The 21,070-nt window shown below is 45.0% G+C and overlaps 1 protein-coding gene across 1 annotated transcript in view; it reads right to left on the reverse strand.

Annotated features, from left to right (window-relative positions):
* The window catches only part of LOC126484123 (venom dipeptidyl peptidase 4-like), a 411,056-nt gene that overhangs the window by 100,892 nt on the left and 289,094 nt on the right, over positions 1–21,070 (reverse strand). The window contains exons 9-10 of the mRNA XM_050107505.1: positions 11,094–11,229; positions 5,195–5,412 (exon numbers count right to left, since the gene is read on the reverse strand). Of these exons, the coding sequence (XP_049963462.1) occupies positions 5,195–5,412; positions 11,094–11,229 (354 nt within the window). The remainder of the gene's footprint in view (positions 1–5,194; positions 5,413–11,093; positions 11,230–21,070) is intronic.

Genomic DNA, 21,070 nt, shown 5'->3' on the forward strand with positions numbered 1-21,070 from the left:
AATTTAGCTGGATCGATAATATTTTCCAGATCCGCAGGTAAACGTTAACTTAATTAATCCTGTGAGCAACACATCGCATAATTTGTGTCTCGTTCGCTGGGAGTGCATGGGTACTGGCTGTGGGTGCAAGTGAGATTTTGAACAATATAACGACACCTCCGAGTACAGTAGGAGGAACTTTACGATCAGTGACAACAAAAGACTGAGTCACACCGACAGGCGATCACAGACAATTCAAAGATTAACGAGACTGCTCTCCGAAAACAGGAAATCCTGGTTCGAATACCGACCTGATACAAATTTTCAGACATCGGTAATACAAACGCTTCATCGTATTTCGACTTGTACTTTCAAATACATAATTCCAGCGCGCCTGTAGTGATAACCAATGAAAAGCGCAAAATTTAAAGTTTTGTTTATGTCGTTGCACGTTTCATTGCGATTCACCAGGTGACAGGGAGATAGCAGTTTGCAAAATGGCGACTAATCATGAGAAAGCATTTTTTGTGTTGCAATATGAGAAGACTGAATCCGTAACTACCGAGCAACGTAGTTTCCCAAGACAGGACAGCCACAAGCCCACAGAAGCATTCTGCGGTGGTGTCGACAGTTCAAGGACACAGGTTGCCTTTGTAAAGAACGAAGTTCCTGGTAACAAGGTGTTGCAAGTGAAATAGTGGAAGGACTAGACGTGGCGTTCTTCCACAGCCCTTGTCCGCAGCTCGTGGTCGTGCGGTAGCGTTCTCGCTTCCCACGCCCGAGGTCCCGGGTTCGATTCCCGGCGGGGTCAGGGATTTTCTCTGCCTCGTGATGACTGGGTGTTGTGTGATGTCCTTAGGGTAGTTAGGTTTAAGTAGTTCTAAGTTCTAGGGGACTGATGACCATAGATGTTAAGTCCCATAGTGCTCAGAGCCATTTGAACCATTTCTTCCACAGCCCACAGAAATCTACACTTCGTGCAAGTCCCAAATTGGGCATCTCCCAGGCATCTTTATGAAAGATTCTGCGCAAGCCACTGATCAGAAACCATATCGCCTACAGCTGCTGCAACATTTACGGCCAAGCGGCCACACCATCAGCCGAAAATTTTGTGGTATTTTTCCAGGAAGCGCTGTTAGATGATGAATTTACTCACGTTCAGTGATGAGGCGACGTTTCAGGTAAACTATCAAGTGAATCGTGAAAACATTCGCATATGGGACAAGACAAATCCTAATGTTCCAACGGAGATTGGAACAGATTCTCTAAAGGTTAATGTCTTCTATGCTAAAGGTACTGGCCACCACTTTTTTCCTGGAAATCACCTGACAGCTGATATACCAGACTTCATATTCCAGCAAAACTGAGCTCCGCTTCATTGGCATGAGTGGTGCTTCGCCATCTTTAAGGAAATTCCAAATCGGTGGACTGGGCGCGGCGCTGGATGATTTGGGACTCTTTGGGTGACCCCCAATGTCCCTTTACTTTAAAGTTTCCGATTTCTTTCTTTGCAGATACGTGCAAGACAGTGTTTACGTACCACTTTTGCTGACAACATTGACTGAACTCTAGGGTCACATGACTGCTACACTGGTCAACACAGACAGGGATGTACCCGAACACTTGTAATGATGTTATAAGAAACTTTTCATACAGTGTATCAGTTACTATTTTTTACGTAATACTTTGTGGAATAGGCACGTCATTCAGCAAGTAAAGAACTTTTTCTTTCTACAAAAATTTTTATTTGCTATAATTAAAGGAATCTGTGTTTTACATATAATTTGATACGCTAACAGTTTTCTGCGTAGTCACTGTTCAAAGTTAGGTAGTTGTCGTCCCGTTTTAACAGCTTTTCTATACCTTCTGCATACTCAACTGTCGCCAAGTTGTTGAACGGCTGATTAACGGCTTTTTTAAGTTCGTAGCACTGTCCACTCAAAAAATCTTTCGATTTGTGGAATAAGGGATGATCACTTGGGGCTGAGCCCGAACTCAATGGCGGATGTTGAAACATCTCCCACTGAAACAGCTGAAGCAAGTCCTACGTCACTCCCGATGCATGAGGACGTACATTATCGTGAAGGAGGGTGGCTCCACTGGTCAGTGTTCTGTGCCGCTTGCTTTTAGTGGCACGACGAAGTTGCTGAAGTGTCTGGAAGCAGGCCACTGCATAACCTCTAACCATGTAGTCGACAAGCGGGGCACACTTACGATCCCAAAACTCCGTAGCCATAATCTTTCTTGTGATCAAAACTTCTTTTGCTTTTTTCGGTTTCGTTAGAATTGGAAATACGCCACACCACTGATTGGAGTTTTGTTTCTGGTGTGAAATAAGTCTCCTCGCCAGTGTGATTCAAAAGTTCATCGCCATCCTTTTCATAGCACCGGCCGGAGTGGCCGTGCGGTTCTAGGCGCTACAGTCTGGAGCCGAGCGAGCGCTACGGTCGCAGGTTCGAATCCTGCCTCGGGCATGGATGTGTGTGACGTCCTTAGGTTAGTTAGGTTTAAGTAGTTCTAAGTTCTAGGGGACTGATGACCTCAGAAGTTAAGTCCCACAGTGCTCAGAGCCATTTGAACCATTTGAACCTTTTCATAGCGAATGAGAAATGTCAATGCAGCTGCCGTTCATTTGGTTTTGTGTTCATCCAACAGAATTAGAGGAACCTGCCTGACACACATTTTCATCGGCCTGATCTGCAGTAACGATGTCGTACAACACAGTTCTTGAAATGTCTGGAAAGAATGAGTACAGCACACTACAGCACACTTGAATCTTGGTTTCAATGCTTGCTGTGAGTCCGTCAGTCACACTGAGGACCGGCCCGAGCGATCTTCGTCGTGAACATTCTTCCGTCCCCCATTAAACATAATACACCGCTTTCAAACTGACGCTTCGTTCGTCACATTGCCGTAAACCTCAGTTATCCGCCGATAAATTTCGATGGGTCGGGCTTTTCACGAGTTTAAAAGGCTGATAAACTGCATACCTAACATTTTGTCACACCTTTTAAAGCCGCACAGCTAAGCAGTATACAATCGCATTGGATCGTAGCTGCCGCTATATTGAAGAGGATGAGCAGCAAGGTCGGTGGGCGGTTGGCGGACGCAGTCACGTGTTAAAACAAAACGTTCTTTACTTTCCGAATGACCCTCGTACGCCGGCCGGGGTGGCCGAGCGGTTCTGGGCGCTACAGTCTGGAACCGCGCGACCAATACGGTCGCAGGTTCGAATCCTGCCTCGGGCATGGATGTGTGTGATGTCCTTAGGTTAGTTAGGTTTAAGTAGTTCTAAGTTCTAGGGGACTGATGACCTCAGAAGTTAAGTCCCACAGTGCTCAGAGCCATTTGAACCATTTTTTTTACCCTCGTACACTCATTCAAAACTTGCTGAATCACTCGACATAAAAGTTTTCTGGGCTAGGTATCGCGTCATAATGTAAAAACTATTGCTGCTGGAGAAAAACCAATGTTTCGGCCACGATTGCAGCGGCCTTCTTCTGGGTCTAATGGTGCGTTCTAGCTATGCAGTGTCCCTTACATTTTGTTGTTAGTGTTCACTGCGCATGCCATTACGTCATAATTTTTAAAAGGTTGTTAGTTTCATTGGTCACTTAAGGAAGAAGGAGAGGGAACTTTATATTAATAGGTTATTGCGGTGGAGGGAGAACGTGACCTCTGTTGTCTATTGGCTCTTGTGTTATGTACCATGATTGGTGGCCGCCGTCGAATGAGAAGTTGGCTGCTGTTTACGGACTGCTGGACGTCGGCCCCGCGGCGGCAGTTACTCGCCGGTAGTGCCCGTGCCTCGTGTTGACAGTGCGGTCTGTTGGGCTCTGATTGCTGGCAGCCAAGATGGGGCAAGCCTGAGTCCATCCTCCCTGTTCATGTTGTTAGGGTGTTTAAGTATTTCGATGGCCTCTCTGATTTTGCGTTTCGTCATAATTGGCTGCTTGGCCAACACACAGGCTTCACTGAATTTTATTTCTTTTCCGCAGTCATGGTGATGTTCTGCGACTGAGGATTTGTTGTGTTGCCCTAGACGAATATAACGCTCGTGTTCCCGAATGCACGTTGCTATTGGCCTACCAGACTCGCCGATGTATGCCTCTTCACATTCGCATTCCACCTTGTAAACGCCTGCAGTGTGTAATGCATCCACCTTGTCCTTGGTGGAGCCTAGCACGTCCTGGATCCTACGACTACTATAGAAGACAGGCTGCACCCCAACGCGGCGAAGGTGTTTGCCTATTCGGTCACTAACGTTTTTCATATAAGGTAAGCGCACTGTTTGCTTCAGCTTGTGTATTTCTTGCTTATCTTTCTTGCTTGTGTTTATCGACTTATGGCTGTAGCCATTGGCTAGAAACATTGTGCGTAACCTTTTAAGTTCAGGTGTGATGTTTTGAGCATCACTTAGGCGCTGCGCAGGGATTGCCAAAGAGCGGATAACAGAGTCCTTCTGCGCTGGGTGGTGGTAGGATTCGTGCGCAGCGCAGAAGAATTACCCAGCGCGTAAGAACTTAAACACCTTAACAACATGAACAGGGAGGATGGACTCAGGCTCGCCCCATCTTGGCTGCCAGCAATCAGAGCCCAACAGACCGCACTGTCAACACGAGGCACGGGCACTACCGGCGAGTTAACTGCCGCCGCGCGGCCGACGTCCAGCAGTTGGTAAACAGCAGCCAACTTCTCATTCGACGGTGACCACCAATCATGGTACACAACACAAGAGCCAATAGACAACAGAGGTCACGTTCTCCCTCCACCGCAATTACCCATTAGAATAATGTTCCCGCTCCTTCTTCCTTAAGTGACCAAGGAAACTAACTACCTTTTTTAAAATTATGACGTAATGGCATGCGCAGTGAACACTAACAACAAAATATAAGGGACACTGCATAGCTAGAACGCACCATTAGACCAAGAAGAAGGCCGCTGCAATCGCGGCCGAAACATTGGTTTTTCTCCAGCAGCAGTAGTTTTTACATTATGACGCGGTACCAAACCCAGAAAACTTTTACGTCGAGTGACTCTGGCCGCGGAAGCCTACGCAATTATATTGCTGAATCACTTTAATCACTGTTTGTTCGAGAAATAAAATTTTTAAAAGGATAGCAGCCACAGGATGACAAGAGGACAAGACCAGAGAGGAAAGTCGCAGCTAGGGATGACGTAACAGCCGCAGCGGGCAGTGGAACAGGTTACTCACACAGTGCCATTGTCGGCCCAGCCGTATATCTCGGTGACCGCCAGCGCTCCAGAGGTGACGGCCTTGATGGACTTTCCCGTGACCGAGACCACGTGCGGGAAGCTGGCGCCGCCACCCTGCGGCACCCAGTCGATCGTTATGAAGGTCGACGAGTTGCCCTCTCTGAAGAAAGACACTTGCGGGTCCAGCCAGCCCGACTGCTGCGCCATCTTCACGCCCTGCATCACAATAACAACATCGTCAGTGCCAGTCCGAGTCTACAGCAGCCAGCAGTAAACAACTTGCAGACAGTTGTGGGCTACGCACTCAGTAATGAGTGGATCAGGGCAACTGAACACATACGGTATTGAACACTGCAGCCAAAAACACTGGCAGAGAAAATATGTCATGCTCCTTAAGATTGTCAACTGAACAAGCATAAATCGCATCTGGGACAGGCGAAGTAAGCTGGGTTTCTAACATTCTGCATGGTGTCTGTTTGTTCTAAGTCGTGTCTCCCTACCACTTTCGCGCAACGACGCTCTGAGTGTGTTTTTTAGGGAATTGACTAGTTTGAACCTGGGACCTGTTGCTGGTAAGGAGACGCCAGACCACACATGACATGTAGAGTTCATAAGAGTTCAGTGAGACTAGCGATGATATATTCTTAATGATATCAGCGTCAGCTCCACTGCACTCCCTGTAAAAGAAACTTAATACTAACTAAATTTAGTGGAAGGGGTTTTTAGTTAGCTGGTAAAATAACGTCGAAAAAGAAGTTAAGTTTACTACTGGAGTTTTTATTCTACTCACAAAACATTGTTTATAAATTGCACTGTTGATAAAAGGAAACATTTTAATACAGGGTGATAAGAAACAACTGTGTTCAACAAAAATGTGAACGAATATTCCCTGAATGGGTTTCCAAGTTCTATAATGGATCGAAGGATGACCTATGCCATATCAGATCTATAATGTCGGTTTAAGTTAAGTTTCATGAAAGAGAAAACTTTCAAAATGGTCTACAGTGACCATCAATTATCTTTAATTACTTATTCAACTTGTTGTAAATTACAGTGGCTGATGTGGCTTCTCAATAATCATATAACAGAAAAATCATCGCGTTTCAGATTTTAACTTCAAGTAGCAAATGTGAATACCACGGAGTTTAACTGACGGTCGACACTAGTATCACGTAAAAAGGGGACGTAACAGATGAGACTTCTGCAGTTCTGAGTGAAGCCTTATGTGCTCTTATGCGGCATTGCGTGCGTTCATTACCTTGTCGGTGGTTAAAGCAGCGTCATGGGTGGCGGGCGGCGCAGCTCCACACACCTCGCCGTCTCGGTAGCAACTCTCTCGAACTTCTCCTTACTACAATTTACCGAAGTTAGTTTAGGAAAAGGTATCTGGCTGTGTTTTCAACTGACCAATCAGGGTCTCAATGTTAACCTTAAGCTCCGCCTACAAAAATTCTGTCTATCCAATGAGATACATTATACTTTTCGTGGTGGGGCAATGTTTTTAATGTTTGCTACATAACAGAGATGCGTATAGTCTCACGCTAAAATTTGCAGCTGGTGTGGCACTTTTAAAGTTATCGTAAGATCTATACTGTTCTTCTGGAGGGCTCTATCTTTTAACGTGGGCTGGGGGGTGGATCTCCCGGCGATCGGCCGGCGATGTAGGTGTCTGTCCCTCATCGTAGGGCCTTCTAGCCTACACGGCTCTGCTCTCGGCTTCTCGTTTCTCCCCTCGGAACTGCGTCTGTTTCACGGTGGGAAGGTATGACATGCATTTAGGTGTTCTTGTGTTAGTCTGTGGTATTCCATTTGCTCACTCATTGATGGTATTACTTTGGTTAATTTAATGTCAGGATTTATTCGGAGCTATGTGACATACTGCCGGATTTGCTATCATGTCAGGGTTTTAATGGATGGTGTTGGATTTTCCTAACACCTTACAGGTTATCTAGCCCATGGTACATGAAATACAAAAAATGGTTCAAATGGCTCTGAGCACTATGGGACTCAACTGCTGTGGTCATAAGTCCCCTAGAACTTAGAACTACTTAAACCTAACTAACCTAAGGACATCACACACATCCATGCCCGAGGCAGGATTCGAACCTGCGACCGTAGCGGTCGTGCGGTTCCAGACTGTAGCGACTTTAACCGCTCGTCCACTCCGGCCGACCATGAAATACACGGCGCAAAAAATTACAGTGTCACTTTTTTGAATCCTGACATTACCCCCTATCGTGATGAAGAAATTTGAAATTTGGCTCAAAGATGACTACAACCTCCCACTGTAATGATGCAAAATAGTGGCGTCCTGCGACATCACCCTCGGAGACTTTTCAGACAGCAAGGTGTCGACACATGCGAAAGAAAGGCCAGAGCTCAGTTCATATTAGTTGTAAGGTGAGTCAGTGTTGTCACATTGACACAAAATTTCTCTCTCCAATGCCACCAATGCCAGCCTGAACGTGTCATATTATGGGAAAGTCGTCACCCCTGCCCCTATCCCACCCTCCCACGTTACCCACCGCTTTTCTTAACACCTCTGGAGTGGAGGTCAGAACCGCGATGCCCAGCGTTGAGGTCACGCTGTTCTCTTACGGATGGCAGAGGAAAACATTTCGGACATATCGCCACTCAGAATCGACACTAAAAGGCCTCAGGAGGTGGCCTAAAGACCGTTTGTGAAAGCACCCCTTCCGTTGGCTCGTTCATTTCCAAACATTTCGCGGCGGAAAACGATTGTCTGTAGTGCGCTGTGCAACAGTACGACGTTCCACCGTTCGCGTCAATGCAGTCTCTGATCGCATCGGGCGGTACAGCGTGTCGTTCTCAGAACACAGCATGTTGTTCCCAATGGAGAGACGTCTACAGACGTTAAAGTAACCTCTGGCGTGCCACAGGGGAGTGTTATGGGACGATTGCTATTCACAATACATATAAATGACCTAGTAGATAGTGTCGGAAGTTCCATGCGGCTTTTCGCGGATGATGCTGTAGTATACAGAGAAGTTGCAGCATTAGTAAACTGCAGCGAAATGCAGGAAGATCTGCAGCGGATAGGCACTTGGTGCAGGGAGTGGCAACTGACTCTTAACATAGACAAATGTAATGTATTGCGATTACATAGAAAGAAGGATGCTTTATTGTATGATTATATGATAGCGGAATAAACACTGGTAGCAATTACTTCTGTAAAATATCTGGGAGTATGCGTACGGAACCATTTGAAGTGGAATGATCATATAAAATTAATTGTTGGTAAGGCGGGTACCAGGTTGGGATTCATTGGTAGAGTCCTCAGGAAATGTAGTCCATCAATAAAGGAGGTGGCTTACCAAACACTCGTTCAGCCTATACTTGAGTATTGCTCATCAGTGTGGGATCCGTACCAGATCGGGTTGACAGAGGAGATAGAGAAGATCCAAAGAAGCGCGGCAGGGTTATTTGGTAAGCGTGATAGCGTCACGGAGATGTTTAGCAGACTCAAGTGGCAGACTCTGCAAGAGAGGCGCTCTGCATCGCGATGCAGCTTGCTGTCCACGTTTCGAGAGAGGGCGTTTCTGGATGAGGTGTTGGATATATTGCTTCCCCCTACTTATACCTCCCGAGGATATCACGAATGTAAAATTAGAGAGATTCGAGAGCGCACGGAGGCTTTCTGGCAGTCGTTCTTCCCGCGAACCATACGCGACTGGAAAAGGAAAGGGAGGTAATGACAGTGGCACGTAAAGTGCCCTCCGCCACACACAGTTGGGTGGCTTGCGGAGTATAAATGTAGACGTAGATGTAGTTGTACTAGATCACTTATAGTTGTGTCTTTTCGTCACTCCTCGGACAGTTAGTCGCTTTGCTAACGAGGACAGAGACTGAGCCGGCCGCGGTGGTCTCGCGGTTCTAGGCGCGCAGTCCGGAACCGTGCGACTGCTACGGTCGCAGGTTCGAATCCTGCCTCGGGCATGGATGTGTGTGATGTCCTTAGGTTAGTTACGTTTAAGTAGTTCTAAGTTCTAGGGGACTGATGACCACAGCTGTTAAGTCCCATAGTGCTCAGAGCCATTTGAACAGAGATTGATATTGTCAAAAGCTAGGTATTTGTAAGAGAATCAAACCTAGAAGGGTGATGCAACTATAGTTCAATTCTTTTATCTTAGCGGTTCGGGCATGCCCGCCCAGACGTGGGAGATTGTTGCGTTGCCAGTTGTACGCGCCAAGAGAAGCAGCGCCATAGTATAGTTCGCAAACTTACGTTTAGGGGGGAGCGCGCAGTTTATGAAGTAAAGCCACCACGGCCGCATTAACCCTTTCGCTGCTACAGAGACGTGCTCCCCGCATTCCGCAATGTGCGCGATTTTGTCATCATTGCATTGCTCGCCTGTGCAGATACATGGTGTTTCGACTGCTTTGACATACTTTATCATTCGATTTCATAAAAACTATTTGGCCCAAAAATTTGATGACTTAATTTTCTTTCCATGTTCAACGCAGTTATTGTGCAGCATTAGATGTAGTAAACCATTGCACGAAATTTTGAACAGTTTGCAGAGGTAAAAGTCCATAGCGTATATACTTTCCATATGTCCGATTTTAGTTGCCACTAGAAATTTCAAAAAATTACATTCAAACGAATAAAATTCATGAAGTTAGACACTTCGATATTGTTTTTAAATAAAGAAAATACTAAGCACCAAACAAGGTTTGAACTCAGAACCTTTCACTTTGCAGCTATACACATTTTTGTTTTTTTTTCGTTCGTTGTATCTGCTCGGGGCGGACGTCGGAAGACAACCATGTCAGTTCGTTGTTGATCCATTAACTCAGTTTTTTTTATTGCAGAGGGCTGCTAACCCTCTGACCGAACACGCTGAGCTATCGTGCCGGCTGTACACTTTAACCGTTACGCTAACGCAACTCGTAATTAAATGTTTCTCATGGACGACTTTAAAATATCACGCAAAATACCGACAAACACTGTTGATATGACTATGAATTACTCATGTTTCGTCAAAGTGCAATTGGAAATAAACAATTACCGCTGTTCTTTATTGCGAAAAAGTGGTTATTGAGAATGATACAAACACCTTTCCTTGCTATCGCCTGAATTAGGAGGCTTATTGCTTGTTTGGTTTAATTAATTAATAGAATATGAAGCAATTGGTATAAAGAATGTTTTTTCCAAACTTTCTATAAAAGAAAGTCTGGTATCAAGACATTGCTTTTGTTCTATTACTTTATTTATGACTGGACGTTTCTAAAACTGAAGACACTCGTCCGTGCTCTGCACTGCAGTCGAGCTCTGGGAACGTCGTTCTCTGTTCGTTGGCTGACTGTGTTTTGTGACGTCAGATGCGCAGAACGAACCTAAACTCGGCCGCCGTCATAGATGACGCGCACTTTAACTACAACGAAAATCTGTGAAGAACGACAAAAAAGAAGAAACCAGAAATTCCATTATAGTTTTTGGTCTTTCATGTGACTTTGAAACTGGCCCCAGCGGGTTAATGCGGGGAAGGACACAAAACAGCGAAATCATTGGTCCCAGCGGATTAGGGAAGGACGGGGCAGCAACTCGGCCATGCCCTTTCAAAGGAACCATCCCAGCATTTGCCTGAAGCGATTTAGGGAAATTACGGAAAACCTAAATCTGGATGGCTGGACGCGGGTTTGAACTGTCGTCCTCCCTATTGCGAATATAACAGGTCCGTATACCACTGCTGTATGTCTGAACGGTTCGAAGACTCTGTAAGATATATATTCAGCAATCAAGATTTCTTGCAATGGTTAATATTGGGCCAGCACTTTCCTACAGACCCTTGGGCATGCAACATTTAATGCTGCTTGTAGGCATCCAGTACGGACGCATTGCTAAAGCAAAGAATTTGTAGGGACGCCGAACTCACCTGCCGGCCGTGCATACGTTTGGTGTCGCTTTCGGTGTTGTAGGAGACAAACTGCCGCACGTTGGACACTCGGTTCTTCCACGATACCATTAGAGTGTTGTCGTCAGCCCAGCTGACGTCCTCTGGATTGCAGTCCCTGTAATGTAGAAGTCAAACTATTACCACCCATCCATGCTGAAGTAATACTTGCTCGACAATCGCCACAACCTAATGCACGTTTGAAGTAGCCAAGTTGTTTCTATTTCGTCTCCATAGGCATAGTTGACGTGGTACGGCTACCAATGCTATATCAAAATGGTCAGTTCACAATTTTTTGTAATTTTTGTTTTATGGGGATTAGGCCGTGGTCCAAGGGATATTTCTCTGCCTGACGTTTCGTCTTCCAATCCCGGAAACATCATCAGTGGTGTAACACCTGCAGCGCCTCTCGATGTTGAAAAAACAAAAATAGATCCAAAGATAGGTCCCATGTCCTTAAAATATCAATTCACAAAATGACCAAAGTCCCTCCACAAGTAGTAATTACGAAAAATAAATAAAAAACAAATAGAGGGAAATATCTAGTATAGAAAGCAAAAGAAAAGGAAAATTTAACTATAAATTTTAGAAACATGGGAATGGGGAAAAACAGTAGAAAATATTAAAATATTAGTTATTCCAATACGTAAGAAAATCAATATTATAGTTATAGAACGTAGGTCTGGGACACCAAAGATAGTGTTTATTAAAGTATAAATAGCCATACGTTGTAATTACGATACTCCAGTCTCTAGTCTGTTCTAGTTCGGAAGTTATTTAGGACGTACAGCTTTAGAGAACAACAACTGGGACTTTATTAAACGGGGATCAAGAATAGATCGTGACGAAACTGTTTTTGAGGATTGTCAATTCAAGACTTTAATTTGGACATTTATCAGACTAGATAAACGGGAAGGTGAATAGTAATCTCTTTGGCTTTAATGTCAATTCGTGTGAACATTTAAACGCTTTACTGAAATGAGAATTTTAACCGGATTCGGACTTTGATTTGTGATAGTGGGAAACTTTAACTTCACGCGACTAGTAAATTTTTTTTTTGGTTGGTTGGTTGGTTGGTTGTTTGGGCAAGGAGACCAGACTGCGTGGTCATCGGTCTCATCGGTTTAGGGAAGGATGTGGAAGGAAGTCGGCCGTGCCCTTTCAGAGGAACCATCCCGGCATTTGCCTGGAGTGATTTAGGGAAATCACGGAAAACCTAAATCAGGATGGTCGGACGCGGGATTGAACCGTCGTCCTCCCGAATGCGAGTCCAGTGTCTAACTACTGCGCCACCTCGCTCGGTACGCGACTAGTGATCATAGTTAATGACAGTTTGCGGATATTAAATAGAAATAACTTATTTACCGAAAGTGACAGGATATTATCTATCATCTCTGATGCTAGCGGGAATCCTACTTAGACATCTAATTAAAGAACTTCTTTGAATAAGATCGTATGAGTGAACCTATTTATTAATAATTCTTGTCAATAAACTGACGTTGTTAATTTGAAACATAATACAAGTCTTGAACATTAATTTAGATTAATAAACGTTAAGGATACGTGATGTATGCCAAGGACATACTAGCGATTCGTAACTAAAACAATGGAACGACAGGTTAAAGTATCGTCGTCTGTAAACAATGGTAGTAAAGCTACTAAAGATTTTTTCTCTCAGAGTTGGGAAAACTATACGTGTAATGACCCACGTTTAACATTGTGTTTTAAAAGTAATCAAACTGATACTTAGCCGGGACAATATTAAATAAAAGTAAAACCCTTCAATGACAGTCAATATGCAAAAAATAAAATCAAACTTTCACCTATTAGACGAAAAAGTGAAAACAGAAAAAGGGCTGCTACAGTGGCTACAACGACTCAGAAAGCAGTTACAGTCTCAAACAACAGTTTATATGTATCCACGCAAAGGTCAGTTTGTGATAGCTGCGAAAGATGGCGGAGTTGCGCTGACGTGTGTTATTGGAGTTTGTGGCGGAGAAGAGTTGGAGTTGTTGACTTCGTTTAGCAGTAAGTCCTGTAACTTGTTTAGTTTCAATCCTTCTTCTCTTCTGCTAAAATTATTTTTGTGCCATTTGGAATTTCTGTGGCCTCTCTCTGTACTTGCCAGCATAATAGTGATAGCGTCTTGGTAAAACCATAGTACCGGCGAAACGAATTTGATGGTTCCCTGGTCCCACTGCATGATCTGCTACTGTCGATTTATCCTTGTTGACCAGACGACAATAGCTCTTGTGTGTCTTAAAGAAGGTTCTAATGTTACATTTATAATAGCCATCGACGAAATATGCCAAAGGCCTTGGCGCAGTGGTAACACTGGTTCCCGTCCGATCACCGAAGTTAACATTTGGATGGCTGACCATCCGGTCCGCCGAGCGCTGTTGGCAAGCGGGGTGCACTCAGCCCTTGTGAGGCAAACTGAGGAGCTGCTTGACTGAGAAGTAGCGGCTCCGGTCTCGTAAACTGACACACGGCCGGGAGAGTGGTGTGACGCCTGTGGGCTGAGGATGACACGGCGGCCGGATGGTACCGTTGGGCCTTCATGGCCTGTTCGGGCGGAGTTTTATCGACACAAATACTGGCCGTCGCGAAGGCCTGCATTGTACCGGGTGTCCCACATAAAACCCGTTAAGCCATACACACCGCTTAATCATTTGTCGAATCGCTTTCACAGTGACAACACTGTATCGAAAGTTGGCTACACTGCATTTTATCGGAAAGTTGATTGCAGCTGTGTATTCGTGCGTCAGTTGTTGTGAGAAGCTCGTATTGTTGAGCTGTTTCAGAAATGGGGCAGTTTGTATTATAACAGCGAACTGATATTGTGGAGTGTTACATACAAATTGGTTCCGTCAAGGGACATAAAGAAATGTTTCAAGCGAAGTATCCTGGTAGGAACCTCCCCACGCCCAGCACTGTTCATGATCAGTACAAGAAATGGAGGGCTATGGAACCGTTCAGAATGTTCAGAGGAACATGCGACCGGCAGTGAGTACCCCTGTAACCATAGAAAGAATTCGTACCGACATTACAAGAAGTCCCCGCAAGTCGATAAGAAGGTTGTCACAGCAGGTTGGTGTATCCCGTACACCGTGTACTAAAAGATATGAAATTAAAATCCTGTTGTGTGAGTATGGTACGAGAGATGAAATGTATCAAGAAAAAAAAAATTCATTACTGTATCTGGCTATTAACAAGCTAACGGTTACTTGGATCCCCTCCTTTACTTCATGTCACATGAGACCTGGTTTCATTTGCCAGGTTATTTGAAATCTCAGAATTGCAGATATTGATCGCAAGACAACACAAATATTCTGCATGAAGAACCTCTCCATTTACAGAAGGTAGATGTTTCGCATGCGTTTTCCAGTAAGCGCTTTATTGACCCCATATTTTTCAGGAAGTAGGTACACGGCTCGTACAGTCTGTAGATCAACCATGCCTAGGCGGTACAGCGATTCGATCGCGTCCGTATTGTTACTTTTGTCAGGAAGGGCTCTCAACACGGGAACTGTCCAGGCTTCTCAGGTCAGATCGATGTTTTTCGGGCATGGAGGAGATACAGAGAGACAGGAACTGTCATTGAGATGCCTCGTTCATGCCGCCCATGGCAACTACTGCAGTGGATGACCGCTACCTACGGATTATGGCTCGGAGGAAACCTGACAGCAACGCCACCATGGAGAATAATGCTTTTGGTGCAGTCACAAGACGTCGCGTTACGGTTCAAACTGTGCGCAATAGGCTGCATGATGCGCAACTTCACTCCCGACGTCGATGGCCAGGTCCATGTTTGCAACCACGACACCGTGCAGCGCGGGGCATATGCCTTCAACCAGACAATCATTAGAGATGTGTTTGGAGGCAACCCGGTCAGGCTGAACGCGTTAGACACACTGTCCAACGAGTGCATCAAGGTGGAAGTTCCCTGATGTTGTGGAAGGCATTGTGTGGTCATGGAAGGTGCCGTAACGGCTGTACGATACGTGAATGTCATCCTCCTGCCGATAAAGCAACCACATCGGCAGCATACTGGCGAGGCATTCGTCTTAATGGACGACAATTCTCTCCCCATCGTGCACATCTTGTGAATGACTTCCTTCAGGATAACGACATCGCTCGACTAGAGTGGCCAGCATGTGCTCCAGACATGAACCCTATCGAACATGCCTCGGATAGATTGAAAAGGGCTGTTTATTGACCCACCAACCACTCCGAGGGATCTACGCCGAATCGCTGTTGAGGAGTGGGACAATTTGGACCAACAGTGCCTTGATGAACTTGTGGACAGTATGCCACGACGAATACAGGCATGCAACAATGCTAGAGGACGTGCTACTGGGTACCGGTGTGTACAGCAATCTGGACCACAATCTCTGAAGGTCTTGCTGCATGGTTGGAAAAAATGCAATGTGTGGTTTTCATGAACAATAAAAAGGGCGGAAATGATGTTTATATTGATCTCTATTCCAATTTTCTGTACAGGTCCAGGAACTCTCGGATCCGAGGTGATGCAAAACGTTTTTGATGTGTGTAATTTCAGCTCTAGGAGTTTGCGAGCGGTATTATAGTCCACTGTGAAGGCAGAATTTATAGGCATGCAACGTTTACCCACAAACGGCACTGGGTTCATCAACGCTGCAGTATCATACCCGCCAGGAGTGTAGTCGGTGATTACGCATCACAGCTCTGCAGGTAGAGAAACAATCACAGTAAATGTGTTGAGCTCCATTTACTTGTTCTTTGAGCTCTTTACTGTCAGTGCCAGTCAGACCTTCAACCTGAAGGTATTCTGTTTCTTGAAACTAATCGTACGAGACAACTTAGTGTGTATGTCTAATTTTCATGGGCTCCATTTTTATGAAAGTCATAGCTGTTCTCCCAATCTCAAAGCTAGATTAAGAAGGGACTTGAACATTTCTGAATTTTTCTATCGTTTGAAAATGAAAAATTTTACGATAATTAGTTGTATTCATTCTAGTAGGATACCTTTTCATTTTCCTTGATCTCCTAATTAAGCAAGAGGTGACTATCATCCCGGCTAGATACCTCATATACATTCCTCTAGATGCTGACTGTGAATGGCAGGGCTGTTTTTAATTCATTAATAGGCGTGATATTTCCAATGAGGACACAACATTGCACAACAAAACATAGACACGCCGTATATACACCAAAACACTCGGGATTTAGAACGTTATGAACTCAAAACCAGTTCTGTCTGAAAGAAAGTCGTGAGTGAAACTACAAATCTGGCCCAATACTCGGCGAGCTAATATTCTGTGCGGAAGTGTACCAAATATCCTCCTGAGGTCGACAAGCACAGCAGCAACCTGGGCGCCAATGTCTACGGCGCGCTTACTCTGACGGATGGACAGAGTAAGGTGAGATCGCCAGATCTCTGCTTTTGCAGAATCTACGAGATGTAAAGTTACGAGAGTGATAACACAGTGAGCGATCTCGCAACGCTGTTTTGTTCTACTTCCGTAGATCGGCGTGTTCATTCTATCCAGATGCTCAGCCCGAGGTTCGCTCCGTGCATCCATCACGTGCTTTTTGAGAGCGCCGTCACTGAACTTGTGTTTTTGTTGTATGCTACGAAAATGGATCAGCGCAACTTGGAGCACCGATACGCCGTCAAGTTCTGTGTTAAGCTTATAGAATCTGCGAGCATGACCTTTGAAAAGTTGAAACAGTCTTATAGGGAACATTCCTTATCAAGAGCACATGTCTTTCGCTGATACATATTATTTTTGGAAGGCCGAGAGGATGAAGATGAAACTCGCTCAGGGAGACCTTCAATGAAAAACCAACGGGAACGTCGAACGCGTGTGTGCCCTTGCGAGATCACACCCACGTTTAACAATAATAATGATGGCTGACTTGTTAAACACTTCACTGTACATTTAATTTCGACTGAAGTTTTGCACAAGCCAAAGGTTAGTGCCGAAAAACCTCACAACTGAGCAGAAGGACAATCGAAGAAACGTGTGCGTTGATCTTCTTGAGATGACTGCCAATGACCACGAATGGTTCAGTGGTGTGATCACAGATGATGAATGCTGGATTTCTGAGTACGATCCTGAGACGAACCTGTAAAGTGAGGAGTGGTACTCTGAGAGACCTCCTCGACCGAAAAAGCTCGAATGAGTAAATCAAAGATCAAAGCAATGCTCATTTGCTTTTTTTACACCAGGGGTATTGTGCTTAAAGAATTTGTTCCTGCAGGACAAATTGTAAACCAACTGTTTTACAAAGACGTCCATGAAAGGCTCAGGAAAAGGGTGAATCTAGTGAGACCGGACGTTGCAGGTAAATGGATACTGCATCACGACAACGCCACATGTCACACGGCCAATTTCATCACCGAATTTTTGACTTCAAAAGGCGTCCCTATTGCTCCAGAGCCCCCTATTCACCTGATCTGAGCCCTTATGACTTTTCTCTTTTCCTGAAACTGATAAATGTCTTAAAAGGGCGTCCTTTTAGTATTCTGGGGAAAAAATCGAAAGAATACGCTCGACATGTTAAAGACCCTATGAGTTGAAACCTCTCAGCGCTGCTACCTGGACTGGGACAACGAATCTGCCGTTTCATAGCTGCCGAAGGGAATTACTTTGGAGGGGACAATATTGCTGTTTGGAAAAAATAAAAAGTTCGAAAGATAACAAAATCAGTCTCTCTCTTCTCACACACCTCGTATGTTGATTTTCATACAGGAAATTTTTGATCACCGAAAACGTCCTAATCCATGAGTACAAAACATGTATTCGATGACCCTATTTGACAGGGAGAATGAACTCCGATTCTTTCAAATAGCTTAGTTACCAGGAGCTAGAGCGAAATATCTCTGGTTAGCAACGTCAACAACCATCAGTTTTCGTGTATTTCGTGAAAAATGTTGAAAAATATAACAAATCAGTTATCAGTTCATCTTTAAATTGTGTTGCCGTGTGGTTGCGGTGTCGGTAAGCGAGTACGGCAGTGTAATGGCGGCAGCGGGGCTGCCTGAAGACAGCCGTTCGCTTTTCCTACGTCTTCGTGGCTGTCGCTCGCGAGGCAAGCGTGTTTACCTTACTGTTGCAGTTTGTAGCTGTGTACTGTAAATGTATTTACTTTGTTTTCTTGTTTAGTGCCGTTTTGGAGGTTGAAGAGTGATCTTTTTATGTGTAATTTTCGAAGATGGATACTATTTCTCCTAGAGATACGATCAAGTCGTCGTTCAGTCGTGAATGTCCTAAGCCGAGTTCACTTGAAGTTCGTAAGTTTGTCACTGGAGCGGCAGAAATCCCTTTACATCACATAACTGGAATTCTACTGTCGCAGATTATTGCTGTTGTTTACGTCAAATTATCAGATAGCGAGTGGTGTAATCGAGTTATAGAAAAATGTGTCGGTACGTTAAAATTCAGTCACACGGATGGGAATACTAGTGAGGTAGAAGTGTCGCATGCAGGAATGGGCTTCCGTACTGCCCGCGTGTCTGAGTTGCCTTTTGATATTCCACCTGATCAGAATAGTCGACCGCTTAGTCAATATGAGCGTGTATATTCAGTAACTGACTAGAAGCGGGGTAGCCGTTTTCGTTTGCATCTCCATCTACATCTACGTGATTACTCTGCTGTTCACAATAAAGTGCCGAGCAGAGGGTTCAATGAACCACCTTCAAGCTGTCTCTCTACCGTTCCACTCTCTAACGGCAAGCGGGAAAAACAAGCACTTTAATTTTTCCGTGCGAGCCCTGATTTCTCTTATTTTACCGTGACAATCATTTCTCCCTGTGTAGGTGAGTGCCAAAAGAATGTTTTCGCAATCAGACGAAAAACTGGTGATTGTGTGTGAAATCTTATGGGACTTAACTGCTAAGGTCATCAGTCCCTAAGCTTACACACTACTTAACCTAAATTATCCTAATGACAATCACACACACTCATGCCCGAGGGAGGACTCGAACCTCCGCCGGGACCAGCCGCACAGTCCATGACTGCAGCGCCTTAGACAACTCGGCTGATCAATACTGGTGATTGAGATTTCATGAGAAGACCCCGTCGCAACAAAAACGCCTTTGTTTTAATGATTGCCACTCCAATTCACGTATCAAGTCTGTGCCCCAACTCCCCTTATTTCGCGATAATACAAAACGAGCCGCCCTTCTCTGAACTTTTTGTATGTCATCCGTCAGTCCCACCTGATGCGTATCCCACACCGCACAGCAATACTCCAGAATAGAGCGGACAATAGTGGTGTAAGCAGTCTCTCTAGTACATCTGTTGCACTTTCTAGGTGGTCTGCCAATGAATCGCAGTCTTTGGTTTGCTCTACCCACAAGATTATCCACGTGATCGTTCCAGTTTAGGTTACTTGTAATTGTAATCCCTAAGTATTTAGTTGAATTTACAGCCTTCAGATTTGTGTGACTTGTCGCGTAATCGAAATTTAGCGGGTTTCTTTTAGTACTCACGTGAATAACTTTACACTTTTCTTTATTCACGGTCAGTTGCCACTCTTCGCATCATACAGACATCTTATCTAAATCATTCTGTAATTTGTTTTGGTTATCTGATGACTTTACAAGACGGTAAATAACAGCATCATCTGCAAACAATCCAAGACGGGTACTCAGATTGTCTCCTATGTTGTAAATATAAATCAGGAACAATAGAGGGCCTGTAACACTTGCTTGCGGGACGCCGAATATTACTTCTTAGTCAATGAGTTTCCGTCTATTAATACGAACTGTGGCCTTCCTGACGGGAAATCACGAACCCAGTCGGACAACTGAGGCGATACTCGGTAGGCACGCAGTTTGGTTAGAGCACGCTAGTGAGGCACGGTGTCGAAAGCCTTCTGGAAATCTAAAAATATGGAATAAATTTGACATCCCCTGTCGATAGCACTCATTACTTCATGAGTATAAAGAGCTAAATGTATACCGCAAAAACGATATTTTCTGAATCCGTGCTGACTGTGTGTGAATAAATCGTTTCCTTGAACGGCGTTCTCCAGCTTATTTATTTAATATTTAATCGTGTCCAAGCCATAGACAACCCTCATATTACATATACACACAAATACAAATACAATACACATATGTATAAATAAATCAAACACAAAACGGGGAGTCACATTACAATATAAAGACAAACATAGTATATATATCATATCACGTCCCGCCAAAATTCGGCGCATTTAACTGCCACAGTCGTAGCGTTTGCCGGATCTTCTTTCCTGCACACTTCCCCCATGTTGCTGCACTCCAGGAGGTGGTCCATTGTTTGGGTCTGTCCGCACTGGCATGTGTCCGTCCCGTCTCGGTATCCCCATTTACACATGCCTGCCATCTCGACTGCTAGTGATACGAAGCCGTTGGGATCCAGCACGTCGATCCCTATTAGCCTGATTTGGTAAAACACATGGCGTGATTCACCACTGTGTCAGGCTATAGAGCACGTGTCATGTACGATGGACAGCCAAGAACGTGCGCCACTTGCGACTCTCCGGGCCACGTACGGGCCGAGTGCCCAGCTGCCTCCCGGCGACGACGCTGCTCACCCAGCCGCCCCGCCCCGGCAGTAAACGTGCCCCGGATCCGCGGCCGTGGGCACGACTCGAACGACCTTCGCGCGAGACAGCCCTCCCGTGGAACAGACACAGCAAGTAGACCGGACGGCACCTGCCACCACCCAACACAAGACTGCAGATACACTACTGGCCATCACGGAGATGACGTGCTGCAGACGCGAAATTTAACCGACAGGAAGAAGAAGCTGTGATATGCAAATGATTAGCTTTTCAGAGCATTCACACAAGGTTGGCGCCGGTGGCGACACCTACAACGTGCTGGCATGAGGAAAGTTTCCAACCGATTTCTCATACACAAACAGCAGTTGACCGGCGTTGCCTGGTGAAACGTTGTTGTGATGCCTCGTGTAAGGAGGAGA

The sequence above is a fragment of the Schistocerca serialis genome, chromosome 6, assembly GCF_023864345.2.
Source record: "Schistocerca serialis cubense isolate TAMUIC-IGC-003099 chromosome 6, iqSchSeri2.2, whole genome shotgun sequence".
Classification (NCBI taxonomy): Eukaryota; Metazoa; Arthropoda; class Insecta; order Orthoptera; family Acrididae; genus Schistocerca; species Schistocerca serialis.